The sequence below is a fragment of the Aethalodelphis obliquidens genome, unplaced genomic scaffold (genome assembly GCF_003676395.1).
Source record: "Aethalodelphis obliquidens isolate GAN/ISIS:26980383/991018 unplaced genomic scaffold, ASM367639v1 scaffold2, whole genome shotgun sequence".
Lineage (NCBI taxonomy): Eukaryota > Metazoa > Chordata > Mammalia > Artiodactyla > Delphinidae > Aethalodelphis > Aethalodelphis obliquidens.
The window spans coordinates 74,224,217-74,244,919 of record NW_020837946.1 but is presented as its reverse complement, the minus strand read 5'-3'; the positions used below and the strand labels follow the sequence as shown (position 1 = coordinate 74,244,919).

The 20,703-nt window shown below is 38.4% G+C and overlaps 1 protein-coding gene across 6 annotated transcripts in view; it reads left to right on the top strand.

The window, feature by feature from the left end:
• The window catches only part of GPD2 (glycerol-3-phosphate dehydrogenase 2), a 133,519-nt gene that overhangs the window by 16,496 nt on the left and 96,320 nt on the right, over window positions 1-20,703 (top strand). For 5 of the 6 annotated variants that reach the window (XR_003438033.1, XM_027131040.1, XM_027131006.1 and 2 more), the window contains exon 2: window positions 18,627-18,736. Coding sequence is in view for 5 of the 6 variants with exons in the window: in XM_027131040.1 (XP_026986841.1) it covers window positions 18,635-18,736 (102 nt within the window). In the remaining variant the exon portion in view is untranslated. Of the gene's footprint in view, window positions 1-18,307; window positions 18,327-18,626; window positions 18,737-20,703 lie in introns of those variants that run through there. The other variant, XM_027131034.1, reaches the window with a different exon arrangement.

Here is a 20,703-nt window from a genome sequence, read left to right as displayed (position 1 = left end):
ATTTATTTATTTTTGCTGTGTTGGGTCTTCGTTTCTGTGCGAGGGCTTTCTCTAGTTGCGGCGAGTGGGGGTCACTCTTCATTGCGGTGCGCGGGCCTCTCACTGTCGTGGCCTCTCTTGTTGCGGAGCACAAGCTCCAGACGCACAGGCTCAGTAGTTGTGGCTCACGGGCCTAGTTGCTCCGCGGCATGTGGGATCCTCCCAGACCAGGGCTCGAACCCGTGTCCCCTGCCTTAGCAGGCAGATTCTCAACCACTGCGCCACCAGGGAAGCCCAGGGTTTTTATTTTTGATAGAACGCTCCACAAATAATGGTATCCGTTCTGTGGAAAAGAATGTTTATTTGGGGGAGAGATGCTAGAGAAATGCTGGAGAGACCTGCCTACTATTTTTTTTTCAAGGGAAATGACTGACAGGATTCATTTCCCCAACCTGGGAGTCTTAAGTGCACTTGCTTGGTCAGAGCCAAGTGCTGCTTGGGCTAAAGCTAGGTTACGGCTGCCTTTGTTCTCTCTAACCACAATCTGTATCGCCCTGTTCAGCACTGCATGTGTGGGGACCCATTGCAGGTTACGTATGAGTAATGGGAGTTGTTGACAGCAGATATACTTCTACACTTCATCTACATTATCTCAAATTTTCAACGTAAGTTGCGAAACAGATGAGGTTTTATGCATGAGAAGACGAAAGCTCACAGTCAGTCACACAGCTAGTAAGTGACTGAGTTGGAATTCAATCCAGGTGGGGTCTCTGATGACCTCTACACGGGCTACCTCCTGCAGAGAATGTTCTATTGACCGGTCAGTGGTGTGGTTTGAATATGCCAAGGACAGCACCCTATGACAGAAGGATCCCAGTTATGCCTAGAGGAGTAGCTGTGTTCCTGTGTGTAAGCTCTGAATTGTCATGGGGCAGGGAAGGGAGAGCGTGTTGGCCTCCGTCTAGGATGGTCTGTGCTTTCTCCGTGTGCCTGTGGCTTCCTTCAGGGCTGGCACCGTGGAGGGGTCCCCTGGGTGTGTTGTTGGCTGAAGAGTTTCTATGTTTATGGAGTTGAATCCTGGGGAACACTAAATGCCAGTAAGTTCGATCAGGTTTGCAGTCACTGGTTTGATTAGTTCTTGGGATTTCTGATGTTATGTTAAACTTTAAATCCCTGAGACGATGTAATCTGAAATAACTAGAAATTCAAGACTAGTTTAGGGGTAGCTTAACTCAGGCTTAAATAGTTATTGTGTCAGATGCTCAAGGCAAATTCATCCCAGTTAGGGTAGAGACTGTTCTTCAGAATAAGGTAGATAATTCTGTGACATTTTCTAGTTCTTCTTCCAAGAGTCCTAATAACTTCTAAAGGCAAAATACCCTTTTCCTTCTCTGTGTGGGTCTTTTACTCTATCTAGTTCATTAAAGATGAGAAAAGTTGTGTAACAGGAAAATCACTCAAGTAGTGGTCAAATGATATGGGATTTAGTCAAATGTCAGCCATCTATCTGCACGGCGCTCTTTAGAGCTCTTTTTTTTTTTCTCTCTCTCTCTTTTCTCTCACTCACACATACACACACATAGATTGGTTTTTTCTTTTTTTTTCTTATTACAAGAATAACATGTGATCATTTTAGAAATTTAAAAAGATACACACAAGGAAGATAATAAAAATGACTTTCAACCCTACTATTCAAAGATGAGATTTTAAATATTTTGGGGTATGTCCTTCTAGCCTGTGTGTGTGTGTGTGTGTGTGTGTGTGTGTGTGTGTGTGCACATATACTTTAAAACAGAAACACAGATACTATTTTATTTACTCTTGTTCTCTTCATAATTAATTTTCTATTGCCCATTACCCCATCTCTATCCAGAGTGTAATTAACCCAGAAAGAATTAATTCCTAAGCAGTCAAGAAATTCTAGAATGTGTAACTTACTTAAGGCTGTCCGCTTATTTCTAGATATTTATAATTATTACCAGCATAAAAATGTTGCTTTTTCAAGTCAGAGTGGGGTAAGAGGATGGCAGTCATTTTGGCCTACCCTTGTGGTCCAGTTTGGATGGGAAAAATGGCAGGAGACTCTGGAGAGCAGAAAGCCAAGCTTATGGGGTCCAGCAATGCATGAAAAAGGAAATGTCTAGATGATCTCAATCTTTTATGTGAGGAATCTGAAGTCCAGAAAACTCAGGTGGCTTTGTTGAGGCTGAGATTGTCGCAGGGTGGGGGTCTGGCTCCGGTTGCTGACTGCCTGTCTGTGATCGCTGCAGAGCCTCAAGATACAGCCTGAAAAACAAACCACGCTCTTGCTGCTGCCAAACTAATGACCAAGGAAGTAGGCACAAGTGCACTGGGTGAGGTCATGTCTGAAGGTCGCTGCGTGGATGTTGGAACCTGGCATTTTGACAGGAGTCCTATTAGAAATACCATTTTGTAAGTCATTTTTTAAGTACTGACAGCCTCGTGGTAAAATCACAGGCTCAACTATGGGCTAAATTTTTTGGATTAACTTTGGGTTTCACTTAACATTATCTCAGAATTTATGGTTGAGAAGAGGCTGTTGAGTATAAATTGCTAATGTGCTCTGCTGATTTCCACCAGCTATGTGATTTGACTGACAACAGTGCAAGCCTAGCCCACTGGGGTCTGGTGAATTACATCTGCTCAGCCAGAGTGTTCCTTGAGCTGGAATTGAAATGCATGGCCCTTTAGTTTCCCATGTGATGCCAACACTCAGGCAATTGACTTTTGCTCTTCAGTCTCCAGCAGGGGGAAAATTATGAAATAAAATAGGGAGAGGCTAGGCATCCTCAAGATTCAAACCCATAAATATAAATAACTGTAATTAATCATATGCAGTCCCTCTTGTCTATTACCTCTATACTCAGTGTGTCAGTAAGTTTCACACAGCTCTTTAGCGCCCTGCCTGTGTGGTGGGTGGGGAATGTTCTGAGGGCCTCAGCTTGTTGAGATGTGACCTAGGGTTCTTTTCCAATATCAGTTCAAAATCAGTTCAAGATATCATGAGTTGCTGGGGGGGGAAAGTCACCTGCAACATACCCTAGCCCAAGGGGGAATAGAAGTATAAGAAAGACCTCTGCTGTTGGCATTTGAGAGGCTCTCTCAGTTGACACTCTGTTACCAGCTTGTTAGACTGAATGGGCTGGAACAGTCTTTCAAGTGTGTAAGTTCAGCAGACATTTATATTCAAGATTGTCTCTGAAGTGTTTGTTTTCCTATTACAGAATCCTATTTTTGACTGTGGTTTACATTTGTTTACTATTTTCTCATATGATTTATTAACTCTTCCTCTCTCTCTCCCCATTACGTCCTTTTTTCATACTTTCATCTACTCATTGTGAACAGGGCTAATGGCGTCCTTAAGAAAAAGCAACTGCTTTTACTCTTATTTCCTTGGAAAGCATCCTCTACGCTGTAGCTAGGGTCGATCTTCTTTCCTCCCTCCCTCTGTATAAATTCCATTGCATCATCGCACTGATTAGGACCTTCCACTGATTTTCTATCTCTATCTTGTCAGAATAAACACCTTGCTAGAAGGAAGTCATACGTGACTTGGCACATGTCTGGCTCTCTGACCTGATCTGGAACCCACTGCCCACATGATTCACTGTGCTGCCCCTACAGTGTCCAGTGGAGGCCAGGCGTACACCTGCTGTGTGTCTTTGTATGCCTGTCCCCTCTGTGTAGAAGGCCCTTCTCTTAGATCCCTGTGTGGCTGGCTTTTCCTCCTCAATTACATTTGTGCCAAATAACCTGCCTGGACTTTCTATCTAAAGTAGATCCCTCCTGCCCCCAGTCACTCTCCAACCTAATTTTGTTCTTCGTAGCACTTGTCAGTTTCAAAGTACTCAATTTTTAAATTTGTTTATAGGTTTATTTTTTGTTTCCCCCAATCCATGAGAGCAGAGAACTTGCCAGCCCCTAGAACAATGCTGAGGATATAGCAGACATTCAGTCAATCCGAGTTGAATCTGTGTTGTAGGAATGAACGCTCCTCTTTTCATCTTCCTTAGTTGAGTAGTTCCTTCAGTGATACTTCCCTGAGTTTTGTTGAACTGTTGCTTTCATTATTTTCTTAGAGTGTACAATTTTAATCTCTCCCTCACCAATGGTAAGTGCATTTTTCATAAACCAGTTTCCAACAATGAATTTTGAAGTTTTTTAAGAGTGGCAGATAGCTTCTTTTTTGGCCCATTTATCTGTAATATTTTCCTTAAATCCAAGAGAGCACAGAAAAAAGGTTCTAGTTGTTTCTAGAGCAGAAGCATACAGCTTTGCCATATTTTTTTCATATATGTAATGTGAATTTGTTCAGATGAGGCAGAAATGAAATAAGAATTTTCTTTTTCTTATCTTGGACTATGTGCTTGTATCTGGCTTGAAATTCTTATTCTTCATCGGAGACCTGTGTAGTTTGTTTCATCCACGCTGTGTACCATAAACTTCTGGTAAGACATCTGGGAAGATCCACTGACCTAGAACAAAGGAAGGAAGGGGGAAAAAGGCCCTTGAATAAATACAGCCAGAATGTTGAAAATCCAAAAGCTAGAATGCTAATGAGTTGCTCCTTTTGCCTTGCTCAGAGTTATTTGTTTTTGGGTTTTTTTTGCGGTACGCGGGCCTCTCACTGTTGTGGCCTCTCCCGTTGCGGAGCACAGGCTCTGGACGCGCAGGCTTAGCGGCCATGGCTCACAGGCCCAGCCGCTCCGCGGCATGTGGGATTTTCCTGGGCCGGGGCACGAACCCGTGTCCTCTGCGTCGGCAGACGGACTCTCAACCACTGCGCCACTAGGGAAACCCTGTTTATTTGTGTTTTAAACGCAGTTTTAGCTAAGTTGGCTCTCACTTTTCTGACCACAGTGGTAACAAGTTAGAAGTGATCTGGAGAGCCCAAAGATCAAAAGGGAAAATTACCATCAGCCCGATAGTTTGAAGAACCAGGAAAACTTTATAAAGCAGATACAGGAAGGATTCAAATGGGAACAGTGTGGTTTGGAGCCACTGAGTAAAGAGGTAATAGTATTCAACTGTTCCTGAGGACATTACCCTAGCAGCATAGTCTAATGTATATAAGGATGGCTCCAAGTCATCAATCATTGAATTCCTGGTTAATATTTTTAAGAAGACAAAGTGTGATTTGTACTTTTGAAATATTTAAATTCAAAATAGTTTAGACTTAAAAAAAAAAAAACTATAAACTCCATTCAAATGTAAGCTCTTAGAAGGCAGGGATTTTTGTTATGTTTGTTCTCAGTTGTATGTTTAGTGCCTGGCATATGTTAAATGATTAGTAAGTAATTATTGAATGAAAGAATGAATGCAAGCCTTAATCATCCAACATTGCTAAATAAATAGGATATTAAGGTAATACCAAGCTTAGTGCAGAAGGTTTTTTTTTCCCCCTGCACCTACTGAATGAAGAAAAACCATAAAATAATACAAATTTAAAGTTAAAATAGATCTGGACATTTTCAAAGATGCTTCATTTATAGGTGGAGTGAAGATCAGCAAATTCAAATGATTTGCCTGAAATCACAAAGCAAGTTAGTAGTATAGATGGAATTACAAGGCGAGTCTCCTTAATCTCTCCTTCTAGAATACCCACGGGTGATTTTCTTTTTTAATATGGTATTTCAAGAATTAAAAGAATATAGAGGTTTTTGGTGTGTGTGTACTTTGTTTGGGGGGGTGACAGTTTCAGCAAGAATATTGAGTAGAACCCTTGATCTGTGCATGCTATTTCAATTTTAGACCGTCAGATGCTAGGGTATTAGCTATGTAATGTCGGTACACAGTATCTCATGCACAGTGACTAGACTTGTTTATAGTCTAGTACTTGAAAGCTTTCCACTTAGGGTGTGTGCCCGTCCTTTCAAAGAAGAAAAGAAAAATCTAAAAAGGAGAGGCTTGGAGAGGATGCCTCATTCAAGTGGGGAGAATAAGATCTTATGACCAAGACTGTTTAGCCAAGATGACTGAGATGGAAATACAGCTTTGTTTATTACTTTTGCATAGGTGAAGACCCTACTATCTTTTCTTCTCCTTTCTGAGGGGCCAGGGGATGGAGCATTTACCAACTGTTGTATGATATGTATTCCATAATTTTGAAAGAAATTTTTGTTAGAAATATGAATTACTGCAGTCTTTCTCTCCTGTTGTTTGATTCTTACTTCCTTAAGGGTGAGACATTTTTAGGGAGTGTCATCACTAAGCTAAATAATATAAAATATGATTATTTTGTTGTAGTACATCTTAGATTTTCTTTGCATCTATGCTTTTTGTGTGTAATTTGACCCTTTGTTGATAGTTAGATTTATACATGCAATGGATTATTAGATATGTAGGGGAGTGAATTTTAAATGCAAATTTCAGCAGACTATAGGGGAAAAGTGGTTACACGATGTAAAAAGTGGTTAGCTTTATTTCCTGGGGATCTTCTCCAGCTCAAGGAAGCAGAATAAATGGTCTCCCCACCCCATATACTTTTTGGTCTCTGTTATAACTCCCAACGATGCCTTATGCATTAATAGAGCTGTAATAGAGCTGTAATTAAATTTAGAACTTTTTTATTTACAATGTAAGTAAATTAAATTAACTGAAATTATTGTGCTATAACTAATTATCATAAAAATTATATCATAGTTTTTTATGAGCCCAGATTTCATAAACTATCTTCAACAAGTATTTCCTAAAATGCATTTTTAATGACATATATAATGCAATTGCTACTGGAACTTTTGAAAGAATTGGTACATTTTCCTTGTATTTGGTGATAAAAATAACGAATAAAGCTGAGTTAACTCAATTGGCATCAGCATTTTGAAGTAAAAAAAAAAAAAAGCCAGTTTTTCAAAGTTTTGTTTGTGCTTATAACATTCTAAGGCAGATTCTCAAACCTTCTACATCTGTGCTATTCAAAAAAAAGAGATTTTGGAAAAATGATCTTTTCTCTTTAAGATTTTTTTGAGCCTTAAAAAAAATTCCTGTATTTAGTAGATAGTTTTTCCTAATTCATAATGCCATATTTCTTAAAAATATACGATATTGGATAACAACAAAACAGATCTGATTAAGATCCAGGCAAATAGAAGCTTAATTATCTTAAACACTTCCTTTTCTGAACATGCTAAATTAATTGAAATTTTCTTAGGGTATATTTCTTTTGACTAAAGTTCATTATCATCTATATGTGTTAAAAACCTTTTCATTTGATTCACAGTGCCTGCGCACTATTTTATAGCACCCAAACCCTTTTTATATAATGAAGTAGATGTTTTCTTATGGAACATTTTAGGATGTGTAGTCAACAGCCATGATTGTTATTACTTTATAAGGGTTTGTTATGTTTATAATAAATCCGGAGGAGAGGCTTGATATATTTTAGTGTAAAGGCAGATATTTTGAGCTCTGTTATTTGATTTGCAGTTTATTCTATAACAAAGTAAAGGGTTTTATCTTGTCTTAATTACTGAAGTAGACTCTATAACAGAATGTCAAATCTAAAAAAAGGGGGTTTATGCTGCTAGAAGAATGTGAGCCATTTTCCTAACCCAACAATAGGGTTAGTAAAGGGGCAGAAAGACTGCAAGAAGCCCAGGACTGGGACTTCCCTGATGGCGCAGTGGTTAAGAATCCGCCTGCCAATGCAGGGGACATGGGTTCAATCCCTGGTCCCGGAACAGCTCACATGCTGCGGAGCAGCCAAACCTGTGCGCCACAACTACTGAACCTGCTCTATAGAGCCCGCGAGCCACAGCTGCTGAGCCTGTGTGCCACAACTACTGAAGCCCGCGTGCCTAGAGCCTGTGCTTTGCAACAGGCGAAGCCCGCGCACCACAACGATCCGCTCGCCACAACTAGAGAAAGCAAAGAAGACCCAACGCAGCCAAAAAAAAAAAAAAAAAAAAAAATCACAGGACTAGTGTGGTCTGTTTGCCTAAAGAATTATTTTTGTGTGTGATTCACTGGTAACATTTCTTCTTCTTCAAGACAGAATTAAAGCTTTTTTCATTGTATGCTGTATTCTTTTTAAGTGAGGCATTTCTTATTAGTTGATACATAAATGCAAGTTTATTATTTCATAGTTGGCATGCTATCCGCTCAATTCCGTAACCTGACTTGTGTCTTTATAAGGGGTGGGCATTTTGGGGAAGGAATGCTCCAGAATTTCTCTTATAAGGGGCATTTTATTTTATGCCTCTCAGGATTACCTTAAATTACATATGGTAAACAAAGAAGGCAGACATATATTTTTATGGAAAATCACTGATAGGATTTTACAACTTTAAACAAAAACCCATTAACATATCTAAGATGATAGAGAATATATATTAATTTCAGTTTTAAAATGATTTTAAAATGGAATACAAGTTCACCTGCATGAACTAATTATAGCTCTTCATGATTTTTAATAGCAAGTCTATGGAGAGCAAATACAGTGGAAATCATTCCATTATGAATTAAACTATGATCATTTGCATTTAATGAATATAAATCTATTATTAGTTGAGATGGGCTTCATTGATTTCTTGTAATTCTAGAGTGAGCCTTATGAAAATAAGAGAAAAGGGTCAAATCTGTGACTTTATAGTACTGGTATGCATTTTAGAAATGGCAGAAAACATAAATACATAATACGGAAGTTACCTTGGCAACCCTATTTATTTTTTTAAAATTGAGTCTTACATAATAAACGACAGTTAGAGTGTGAGCATGTATCCTCTTGTTCCTCTGGGACCTTCTTTCCTTTTGATACGTTTTCATTTTGGAGGACTTTGGGAAGTAAATGCTTTAATTGGTTGTGGCATTGCATATTAAATTTAAAAAAAAACAAAAATTACACCAAAAGAATTCATGTGATAATGTTTGAGTTGAATTTTTATAAACAGAGGCTTCTAACTGGCTCATTTTAAATGGTTGACTTTATTTTCTCCTCTTTTTTTGGGGGGGTGCCTTGGCTTACATTTCTTAAAGTCTGATTTGAACCTCTGAAACCAGCGCAGCCCTTTTCTGTGCCAACTCCTTCTGTCAAGCTTCCAGGCGCCTGCTGTCCTTTGAGCCTGAGGGATGGTCCTGGGCTAACCTCTCTCTCCGTCATCTGTAGCTGTGTGTTGTGTTTGTTCTAAAATGATATAATTGACCTAAAGGTGCCCCAGAGTGACTAGTAGGAATCATTTCCAAACTACCTTCTGGCTTGAAGCTATGTGGACCAATACAAATATAGTGTTTGTCTTCTTTCATTTTTCTCTTTGTTGCCCGATTCTGTCTCTTTTGTCTTTCTTAAAATGCTCTCCAGTCATTGAGATTTTTTTTTTCTATCTTTTGGGTTGGGCCCTTCAGGCAAGGGATTTCCTGGGGAAATTGATTGGAAATGGAACCTGCCCTTCCCTAAAGCAGTGTGGCTTTTGGATAGGGTGTGGAAGACAGGGACCAAGCTAGGGTTCGGATGCTGTGCCAGCCATGTGTGATTACGTTGCTGAGCTTCCTCATCAGCCACAGGCCAAAATTTTGGGCATCCAGAGTCTGCGGACTCATTACATTTGTAAGTTTTGTGCTGACTTTTACATGGTCCTTTCATTTATCTTGTTTTTCAGGAGAATGCTTTTCTCAATGATTTCAGAAAAATCTTTTTGTTTGTCCTTTGATATCCTGTTCAGTGTATGTAATTTTTACAACTGTAGGCTGTAAATCGTTATCATTGTTATTATGGTGTTTGTGGCTTAGGGAAAAAATATATATGTATGTATGTATGTGTATATATAAATATATATATATGCACACAACAGAGGAAGGCCTAGGGAAGGTGAAGACACTTTTAAGCGTCTCCTGTGTTTTCAGGATTTGATACATTCAATTATTTCCATGGGGATAATCTTTTGTGGATGATCCTTAGGTCCATTTTCTATCAGGACTTGGTCTAAATCCTTTTCAAAAATGTTTAAAGCAACTGAAAAAAAGAATGATTCAATTTCGGTTTATGGACTAGGGCTCCTCTCTGTTTGCAGAGAACAGGCTGACGGGCCTCTGATGTTGACTGTTTTGTTCATTTATGTCTGACAGCTTTCAAAAAGCATGCTTGAGGGCTCACTCTGTGTTTCTGTAGGGATCACATGCTGCTGTGTAAGATGTATGTGTGCAGAAGTTCCTCTCTGCTTGGCTGGGGAGGATGCGTTTGTAGGCAGAGCGCTAATCATTCTCCCCTCTATAAAGTCAACCTCGGGGAGAGAGGCAGTAGTACTTGGTGTGCTTTGATCGGTACTTGTTTGTGTAAGCACTTGATCAGGCTTAGGCTCGGTGTGCCTAAACTGTGATGTTCTTTCTTATAGGAAAGTATGCATAACATTTGCTATCACATCAATTGGAAGAATAAAGGGTTTGCTTTGTTGAAACATGCCTAGTTCAAAGCACCCCCAAAACCTTGACTTTTATAGTTAAAACTAGTTGGGTGGGAAGGTGCTTTTGCGTTCACTCCCTGTTCTTCCATTTTGCTGTGAACTTGCTGTCAAGTTCCATGACTTTCTGGGTAGGACTTCCTCTGATGAGGCCCTGCACCCTTACTTAGTAAGATTCATGCAACTTTCTCCCTTAAGTCACTGAATTTGTGTGCAGGTGGATCTTGAGGCCCTGCGCTCTGACTTGTGCCATCTGTGGGTTTGACGAAGTGTCATGACTCAAAATAGATGAGGGGGAGGCTTTCCATGCACAGCCACAAGGGGGGTGGCTGCACAACTGAAGCGTAAGGAGTGTCTTCCTACCTTTGGACCTGCATCTGCTTAGGTAAAGGGCTGAGTGAAGTAGCACATGCTACATCTAGGTTACATTCTGGGAGTTTTATGTTTTAAATGCCTTGTTCATCTTGGGTTCTCAGTGTAGGTGATCAGAGGGTCATGGAATGCCTTTATATCTTGCTAGAGAACACATGTTCCAGGGACAAGGCTTGTGGTTGAAATGACTCTTCTGAAAATTATCTTTGAGCTATCCTCCTTCCTCCCCAGCACCCACACTGATAATTCTTGTGAGGGATGGAAAGAAATATGTTTGCATCTGTGCTGGCATAAGACTCAAAACCCTGAGAAGTCTCAATTTTTCTTAAATTAATGGAGAGCCTGGAGGTTAAAATGGAAATAGCTGATTCTATGCAAGAGATCAGAGGATAGGGGAGTTTTTGTAGAAGTGAAGGGATCCTTCCACAGAGGAGTGATAAATCTCTTTGGATAGATTTTTATTTATGCTGAATTAAGAGAGAAGCTAGGACTGCAAGACAGGGAGAGGAGTTTGAGGACTCTATTTTGAGAATTCCGGGGCCAGGAAGTGTGCTTTTGTTCTGGAATAAATTTGCTTATGAGTAGTTGCCAAGGGGAACCCCAGCCGTTTCCAGTGGGTGGTTATTTCTTGTTTTAAATTCTCAAGTGTGTGGTTAAGTCATCTAAATGCATGATTTAACTGTTAGCGTAGCCTTACCAATGAGTAGGAGGACGGCAGAAGTGGTGAGCGCTCAGGAACTATTTAAGATAGGGTCTGAGCGGTTGTCTTCATTGTCGAAGTCGCTCTATCTATAATGAGAGTCCTAAAAGGACAGCCAAGAATCCTGTGGAGCCAGATAAGTTGCAGGGTTAGCTAGAAGCATGGGTCAGCAAACTTTGAGAAGTGGCAAGTCCAGTTTTTGTTTTGCTGGCAATAAGTACATTTTACTGTGAGCAGGTACATCTGTCAGTTTTAGGCAGAAAATTCCTCACACCATAGCTTTAGCTATGACGACTCTTGTGAGTTTAAGACCCTCCTATCTATATGTTTGCTGTTTTCTCTCTGTAGGTGTTCTGTCAAGATCTTAAATATTTTTGCTTCCAAATGAACTCCTCTCCTCCCTTAAACTTGCTTCTCTTTCTGATTCTTAATGTTGTAATGTTGGGGCAAATCCCCAGTTACCCAGGCTAAAGCCCCTTATGACGTTCAGTCTCTTCCTGTTTCCTTCTGTAATCACTTGTCAGATTCTGTAATGGTCTCTAATTGAGTGCTGTCATTAGAGATTTCTGCAAAGCATCAATGTCTGCATTAGTACTTTTCAGTGTTGTCCTAAACCAGGCTTTCGTCTTCTCATGTGGGGACTATTTTATTGCCTTCCAGTTGGTCCCTCAGTCTTCATCATAAGCTTCAACACCAAAATCTACTTGAACATTCTTCATAAGTCATGAGATGAAGCAGCTTGTTTCTTTCATCTGGAATCTCAGCTCTCATGGCCAACAGAATATCATAGAAAAATATCTTATTTCACATGTACAGAATGTTCTTATCTCTTGCCCTGGACTTCTTTTTAAACCTCATTTTCAAATGAACATCGTCTCCTGCCAAACCAGATAACAACTTGCATGCCTCCTGAACATTACCATGATGTTCTCTTTCTCCTCCAAATCTTTCTCAATCCAGACCTGCCCATACTCACTCCCTCCAAATCCTTTTTTCTTCAAGAGGTTTTTCAAGTATCCTGTCTTCTGAAACCTTCTTTAATCATTTAGTGAGAATTAATCTCTTTTCACTGCAATGATATAGTACCTTGTTTTCTATCAGAGCATGTATGTGCATCTATGTTTGTGTGTATGTTGTTTTTTTTTTTCCTATTTTGTCATTACCGTGCATTTAGAGCATACAGGATGAGCTGAAGCATAAATTCACTGTGCCATCTTGACTGGATAGTCACCGATTTTTTTTTTTTCAATTTGATATTGACATGGTTTAGTAAATAATGTAATTTAACAGCCTGCTTTATTTATAAACCCTTCCAGCCCTTCCACTCATTTTGAGGGAACCCAAGTCACAGAAATTCAGGTGAAGTATAATCACTGTCCATTTAGTGATTCCTTTCTTTCTTTGAGGGCATGATAACTCAGTGCTTGAGTTAGAATAGAACAAAGGAGAAATAGCATCTTAGTTTTATTCTGCGCTATATCTTCTGGTTGATGAAAATGGTTATCAGATAGTGCTTTACCGTGATTCCCTATCTCCACTTTGAGCTATTTCTTTCTTTTGGCTGTAATTTAAATGTTTTTTTTTCTTCCAGGTTTATTGAGATAAAATTGACACGTAACATTGTATTAGTTTAAGACATAAAACAATGATTATATAACATTATAATGATTATATAACATAAAACATAATGATTATATAACATATATAACATTATATATGTATATATATATATATATATATATAAAATGAAATGATTATCATAGTAAGTTTAGTTAACATCCATCACCTCACATAGTTATGATTTCTTTTCCTTGTGATGAGCAATTTGAAGATTTCTTCTCTTAGCAACTGCTGTACATTACATCCCCAGAACTTATTTATCTTATAACTGAAAGTTTGTACATTCTGACCACCTTCACCCATTTCTCTCACCTCCCACCCCCTGTCTCTGGCAACCACCAATTTCTTCTCTGTTTCTGTGAGTTGGGGTTTTTTTAGATTCTACATGTAAGTAAGATTATACTGTATTTGTCTTTCCCTGTGTGTCTTATTTCACTTAGCATAATGCCCTCAAGTTTCATCCATATTATTGCAAATAGCAGGGTTTCCTTCTTTTTTCATGGTTGGATAATATTCCTCTGTGTGTGTGTGTATGTGTTGAGGTGTGTGTGTATCACATTTTCTTTATCAATTCATCCATTGATGGACACCTAGATTGTTTCCATGTCTTGGCTATTACAAATAATGCTGGAATGAACATGGGGGTACAGATAGTTCCTTGAGATAGTGATCTTGTTTCTTTTGTATATACACCCAGAAGTGGAATTGCTGGATTATATGGTGGTTCTATTTTTAATTTTTTGAGGAACCTCCATACTGTTTTCACATAGTGGCTACATTAATTACATCCCCATCAACAGTGCAAAAGGGTTCCCTTTTCTCTACATCCTTGCCAACACTTACCTCACTTTGTGTGCATGTGTGTGTGTGAGGTGGTATCTCATTGTGATTTTGATGTGCATTTCCCTGATGATTATTGATGTTGAGCACCTTTTCATGTACCTATTGGCTATTTGTGTGTCTTCTTTGTAAAAATGTCTACTTAGTCATTCTGCCTGTTTTTAAATTGAATTTTTTTTTGCTATTGAGTTGTATGAATTCTTTATATATTTTGGATATTAACCCTTTATTAAATATATGTTTTGCAAATATTTTATTCCATTCATTAGGTTGCCTTTTCATTTTGTTAATGGTTTTCTTTGCTGTACAGAAGCTTTTTAGTTTGATGTAGTCCCACTCATTTTTTTTTTTTTTTTGCTTTTGTTGTCTTTGCTTTTAGTATCAAATTAAAAAAAAAAATCATCACCAAGACCAATGTTAAGGTGCTTACCCTCTATGCTTTATTCTAGGAGTTTTATGGTTTCAGGTCTTATCATTTAAGTCTTTAATCCATTTTAAGTTGATTTTTTTGTATGGTGTAAGAAAGTGGTCTAGTTTCATTCTTTTGCATGTGGCTGGTCCAGTTTTCTCATCACTGTTTATTGAAGAGACTGTCATTTTTCCAGTGTATATTGTTGGCTCCTTTGTTGAAAATTAATTGACCATGTATGCATGGGTTTATTTCTGGGCTCTCTATTCTGTTCTATTTATCTATGTATCTGTGTTTATGGCAGTATCATATTGTTTTAATTATGATAGCTTTGTAATATAGTTTGAAGTCAGGAATTGAGATGCCTCCAGCTTTGTTCTTCTTTCTCAAGATTGCTTTGGCTATTCAGGGTCTTCTGTCTATGAGAGTATTAGTAACATTCAGTGTAGCACAACTAGTTATAAGACTGTTATAAGACAGACTTTGATATTTAATCCTCCAAATTGATTGCAAACCCCTTGAGAGCAGTTGATAAACTCACAGATATATTTAGTTGACTAACTTTGTTTAAGGTTTTATTTAGTTGCCTGGTGTTCTCCTTGCAAGAATTAGAGGGCTGGCATTGGTCTGTGCAAATGCAGGAGCCAGTCCTGAGTCAATGTATACGTGATTTATTCACAGGCTATTTAACATAGACATCAGGCTATGATAACTAAGCTAATTTTACTTTTAGTTGATTTTTCTACCTCTGGTTTCCTTTTCTACCTCTGGTTTTCTCTTCTACCTCTGACTTTCTCATACTTTTAGTTGCAAAAGGTAAAGATTTATTGACATTTTTATTCCCAGTCTTTGCTAACTTCCTGGTTGTAGCTTTTATGTAGAAGGAAGCAATCTTTTCCTCTTTGTCATCATTGTGAAAACTTTTTTCCTTATAATGGAATGTAAGTGGGTATAAGTAGTTCACAGCACATAGTTTAACGTTAATCTGGTTTTACATTTCTTTCTGTCAACATTAGAACAAAGTTTTTACATCATCTGGCGGAAGGTTACTAGCAGATATTTTGTCAGAGTCTTCCTCATTGCCTTAGAGAAATCTAATGCCAAGGGACTGTACACTTTGGGTGACTGCTTGTGAATAGGGCTTTCTTGAGTAATAGCAAAATATGGTGTGGCTCTTGGGGAGAGGTTGACTTTTCAGAGCAAAGGCAGGGCAGAACCACCTAGTGATTAGGAGCAAAGACTAAGCTGTGGCTTTGTCACTTACTAGGGAATGACCTAGGACAAATCCCCTACTCTCTTTGAACTGCAAGTGCCTCTTTTATGAAATTAGGATGTTGTGAGGGTGATATGAGCTGATATATATAAAGAATTAAAAGCATGGTACCCATTACCTAGCAAATAACTCAATAAATGGCAACTATTGTCATTATAACATTAATGATGATGATGATCATTATCATCATCATCTTGGGAGAGTCAGGTGAAGCCGACTGATTCTGTGCTTTTGTAAGAGTGATTTATTCGTTACAACCAGCTAGATTATCTTGTGGATAAATTTGATCACAATAGAAATAATAATATTTAAGCATAGGTTATTTTATGAAAATACTGAAAAAAGAAACTTTATTATAGCCAATGTTATCAATAACTCTGCAAAATAATATGTCAATGCAGTTCTTCCATAGTATTTGTGGCTCATTGAGAAAATCCATGAAGATATCCTCCTTAGCAAGTTTTGGTTTCAGGAAAATCAAATTAAGGCAATATAATAAGGTGAGCAGGGAATGTAGGGAGCGACACAATTGGAAAAACTAGCTCCAAACTTAACTGGCTGAATGAACACCTCTGCTGAGACACTTTATGACTGTGTTGTATGACATCCCTCAGTTAGCTATACTGATGTGTGGTGTCCTTTGTGAGGTCATCAGTGACATCAACAAGACAGAAGCAATGATACTGAGCTAAAGTCAACCACCTACAAAACTCACATCCAAGGGATTGCCAGGCTACCATCTATTTGGGGTGGGCACAGGCATTGTTCAGGTAATTAGAACTAGGTCTCTATTCTCTGTCTCTAATTGTCAGGGAAGCCCAGTTAGCCAGGGGATAGCATGCTGTCTCCGGGCTGCTAGGGTTTCTGTTGTGCGATAGGCACCCATATGAACGTTTATAGCAGTACTAGGAATGGTGATACTGAGCTCTGACAAAGGGGTGCCTTCCAAGTTGGCTCAATTGCGGTTTTCACCATCAGAACAATCGTGGACGTTAGGTTTTTCTTAGGGTTGACTGAATGATGAATGGAAGCCCCAGCCAACATACACCAACTCTTTTGCATAACTTGGGAGAGAGGGGATGGTTGATTCAGAGAAGGGATGGGAAAGAAGAGACCTCCAGCAGTAAAGAACATACGCATGTGAAATATTTTTCTGGTGAGAATCTTAAAAATAAAGATGAGCCTTAGAATTTAGGAGTTTGTCAGAAAAGAATGAGATCGGAAGAAAAATAAAATTTTAAGAAATGCCAGCTTTTATTTTAGTATATAATTTATAGTATTCCAAAATGGATTTTCTGTAGAGTCAGAGTTACCAACTGCACTTGAAATTCTTTGATTTAGGATAGTTATGCTAATAGATTCTATTCAGTCAACATGAACTCAAACTTTTTTTTTTAATATATAAATTTATTTATTTATTTTTGGCTGTGTTGGGTCTGCATTGCTGCACGTGGGCTTCCTCTAGTTATGGCGAGTGGGGGCTACTTTTCGTTGCGGTGCGCAGGCATCTCACTGCGGTGGCTTCTCTTGTTGCGGAGCACGGGCTCTAGGTGCGCTGGCTTCAGTAGTTGCGGCACAGGGGCTCAGTAGTTATGGCTCGCGGGCTCTAGAGGGCAGGCTCAGTAGTTGTGGCACACAGGCTGAGTTGCTCCACGGCATGTGGGATCTTCCCAGACCAGGGATCGAACCCGTGTCCCTTGCATTGGCAGGTGGATTCTTAACTACTGTGCAACCAGGGAAGTCCCTGAACTCAAACATTTTTAACTGTATCATAATTTACGTTGAGATACTATATGTTTTTTACTATCCTAGGTTAAAATTGACTTCATATTAAATAATTTGAGTTGTGAGATATCTGTAAAGCATAAGGTATGTTGTCCAGACAGGTCAGAACTCCACCCATTCAGGAAAGTAGGGTAGTGGCTTCCCTGTAACACATGGGTGTGCCAGCTGCTTTTGTAAGTGAAAGACTTAGGCAGGTCAAATTGCTAAATATCAACTCTAAGTTAGAATTGTTTTTAGGTGATCACACAGTGTTATCGTTTTTTTGTTTTTTTGTTTTTTTGTTTATCAGAATAAAAGGGAGTAAGATGTTTTTCGTTGGAATTTTTATTTTTTATTTATTTTATTTTATTTATTTTGGCTTCTGAAAAAGTTAGACTATTTAAGTCCTCAAAAAAAAAAAATTAAGAAATTCCATCAATCCAATAGTGGAATTTTTTTTTTTTAACAAGTGAGAAGAAAGAAAGTCAAGAGCTAACACAGTACAAGACTTTATTTAGAAATATACAGTGAGCACGAAGGAGTGCTTGATCTGGGTTTCCCCTTGAAATTTTGGTGCCATGCAGCTCTGGCTAGAAGAAACCGTTTTTTTTTTTTTTTTATGTTCCCTTAATGAAAGGAATTATAGCAGTGTTATATCTGTCATTTTGTAGAAGGATCATGGCATGGTTTTCTTTTACTTTTTATCTGTAAAGTGTAGACTCTTCCAGGGATAGAAATGTAAATGTGTTGGCTTTTGGTTTTAGCGAGAGCTTCTTTCTGAAGGGGAAAACTCAGGAAGGGAGTTGTTACCAGAGTGGAATTCAGCACTTGCCAGAGAACCCAAAGCGGGCATGAGGTTCATTGTCCTGTTGAGTGACAGAAGACTTCCACCAGTTCTTTTTGTGGAGGGGATTAGTGGTTGAACAAATTTGCAAGTACAGCATGCAGTTTTGTCAGGTACACATTTCTTTTCACCGCTCTCTTGACTTTATACCATGTAAATAACCTCAGTTGTCTCTGAATTTTTCTTTCTTTAATTCCTATTGGATGGTCATTTTATAAAGTCAGTTTCTTGGTTTTTTTGTGTATTGTTTTTGAATTGTGGTATACAAATTGGTATGTTAACAAATTCCTTATTGTGTGTTTTCTTTTCTAGTTTAACATAATTTCATAATCTAGGCAGTCTCTTTTTGTTATTGGATTATTGTGTGATAAAAATCCCAAATAACTTTTTTGTTTCTTTTTTTGTCTCTGTAGGCTAAGAAATGGCATTTCAAAAGGCAGTGAAAGGGACTATTCTTGTTGGAGGAGGTGCTCTTGCAACTGTTCTAGGCCTTTCTCAGTTTGCTCATTACAAAAGGAAGCAAGTAAGTAACTGTACATGTATTGATTATAATATGAAACAAATCTGTTAAAGAACTGTGTATGGGGCGTGTGTAGGCTAATGGTATTGTTTAAAAATTACTGTCTCAGCTTGATCTGAAAAAGACACTAATTTAGAATACTGCCTTAATGATCCTTGAGAACTGTGTATATCTCATTTTTTAAAAAGTAAATTTCTTTGTCAGAAAGCATTATATTATTTGGCCTCTGTTTTGGCTCTTTGGTTTTAAAAGACTGCTTCATTTCAGAGTGCCAGGGTTTATTCATTTATACTTTCCTTGTCTAATTCATCCAAATGTCTGGATACCTTCTATGCTCCTGCCAAGAGTTTGTCTTATTAGAAGGCAGGCAGCTGAGAAAGGAAATGGAAAAGAAAGAGCCTATACAAAAGGCTCAACTCGGAATCTTGGGTTTATTTCTGAAAGGTTTAGTTACTTATGTAGTATTATTACTTTATATTGGGTAAAATTTTTAGTGGCAGAAAGCTGTGAAAATGAGATTGGTATGAAGTTTCCAAATAATTTAAAGTGTTCAGTTTATTTTCATTTTGTTTTTTTTTTCCCCTTTGCACTACAACTATGCCTTCCCATAGTTCAAATTGATGCCAGGAAATAACTTTGGTGAATGGTTTTGTTCTTTTCAGGGTTGAAATACTAACCTCAGTAGTTAGTATTAATCTCCTGTTCCCCCTTCCCTATGTCATTAGGGCATTTTGTGATACCAGTTGGCTGGTGCATTCCCAATTCAAAGATGGAGGTGAAGGAATTTGGGAAGCTATTTGTAGCTGGGCTCTCTATGAACTACTCACATCCCACATTTTTGTGAGAACCTTTAAGCCCTGCCTGGGCTGTCTTGTACATGTTGTTTCTGTTTCTTTGTGCTACATGGTGGTGGAGCCAGCCACGTTGCTTGGAGTCCCATGTCCTGAATGGGAAATACCATGTTAAAAACACATATTAAGAAGAATCAATTTGCTGGCTTATAAATAAAAAAGAAGCTAATTTCTAGTGCTACCTCCTAAAGATGGACGATATTGAACAGGTTGTGCTTGTTTTTTTCATTCATTCATTCATTCATTCATTCATAAGAGCACATTACTCTTAAGGTTTCCCTAGGTATACATGTTGCAGGTATTACTGACTTGCTATTGAAGCTCATTCTCACCTGCTGAACATGCTTGATGCACTATTTCTTTTAAAATGTTTCCTTGGTTCCTTAAAAGTAAGTGTGAAAAGATGTTGTTTTTGCTCAGGCTATTTTAGAAGTGCAGTTCTGTTGGGGACATGGACTTAAACAGATTAGATTACTTCTGCCATCTTTTACCAGTGGTATCTGAAACGATATTGGATAGTGCCAGTGCCAAAGGTCACGATGTCTAGTATGGTAAGTTGTTGCTAACTTTGTACATGGTTCATGTCTGTTAACAACAGTAAGCATGTTCTATTTCCGAGTTTATCACTTAACTTTGTACCTAGGGAATACTGTTTCAGAAATATATTTTGTTGCCGTTGTTGTTTGACTTCTCTTCTTCTTCACAGAATAGAATAAGCAGTTGATACTGCCTCCCATCCATCAAGTTAGGGGTTAATTTTAGTCAGTAAAATCAAGCAAGATGAAGGTCTGTTGATTCCTGGGACATTTTGTCATTTTCTCCTTCCTAAGTTAGACATCCTGACCACCCTAATAGCCAAACGAAACAGATACCAGCAGTCTCAAGTCATTTATAATTGTAATCCGACAAGTTCTTTTGAGAAAAATCACCATAGGCGTATTCAATCAATGAGTTGCATAAGACATATGCCCAAGTGTGTGTATTCTTTTTGCAGTGATTCCTGTCCCTTTAAGCCACTGCCGTGAGCGTATCTTGGGTAGCAGTTTTGGATGTAACCACAGGGATTGGCAAAAAAAGAGAGGGGTGTGTGAGGAGGGGGGAGGAGACCATCTCAGTTGA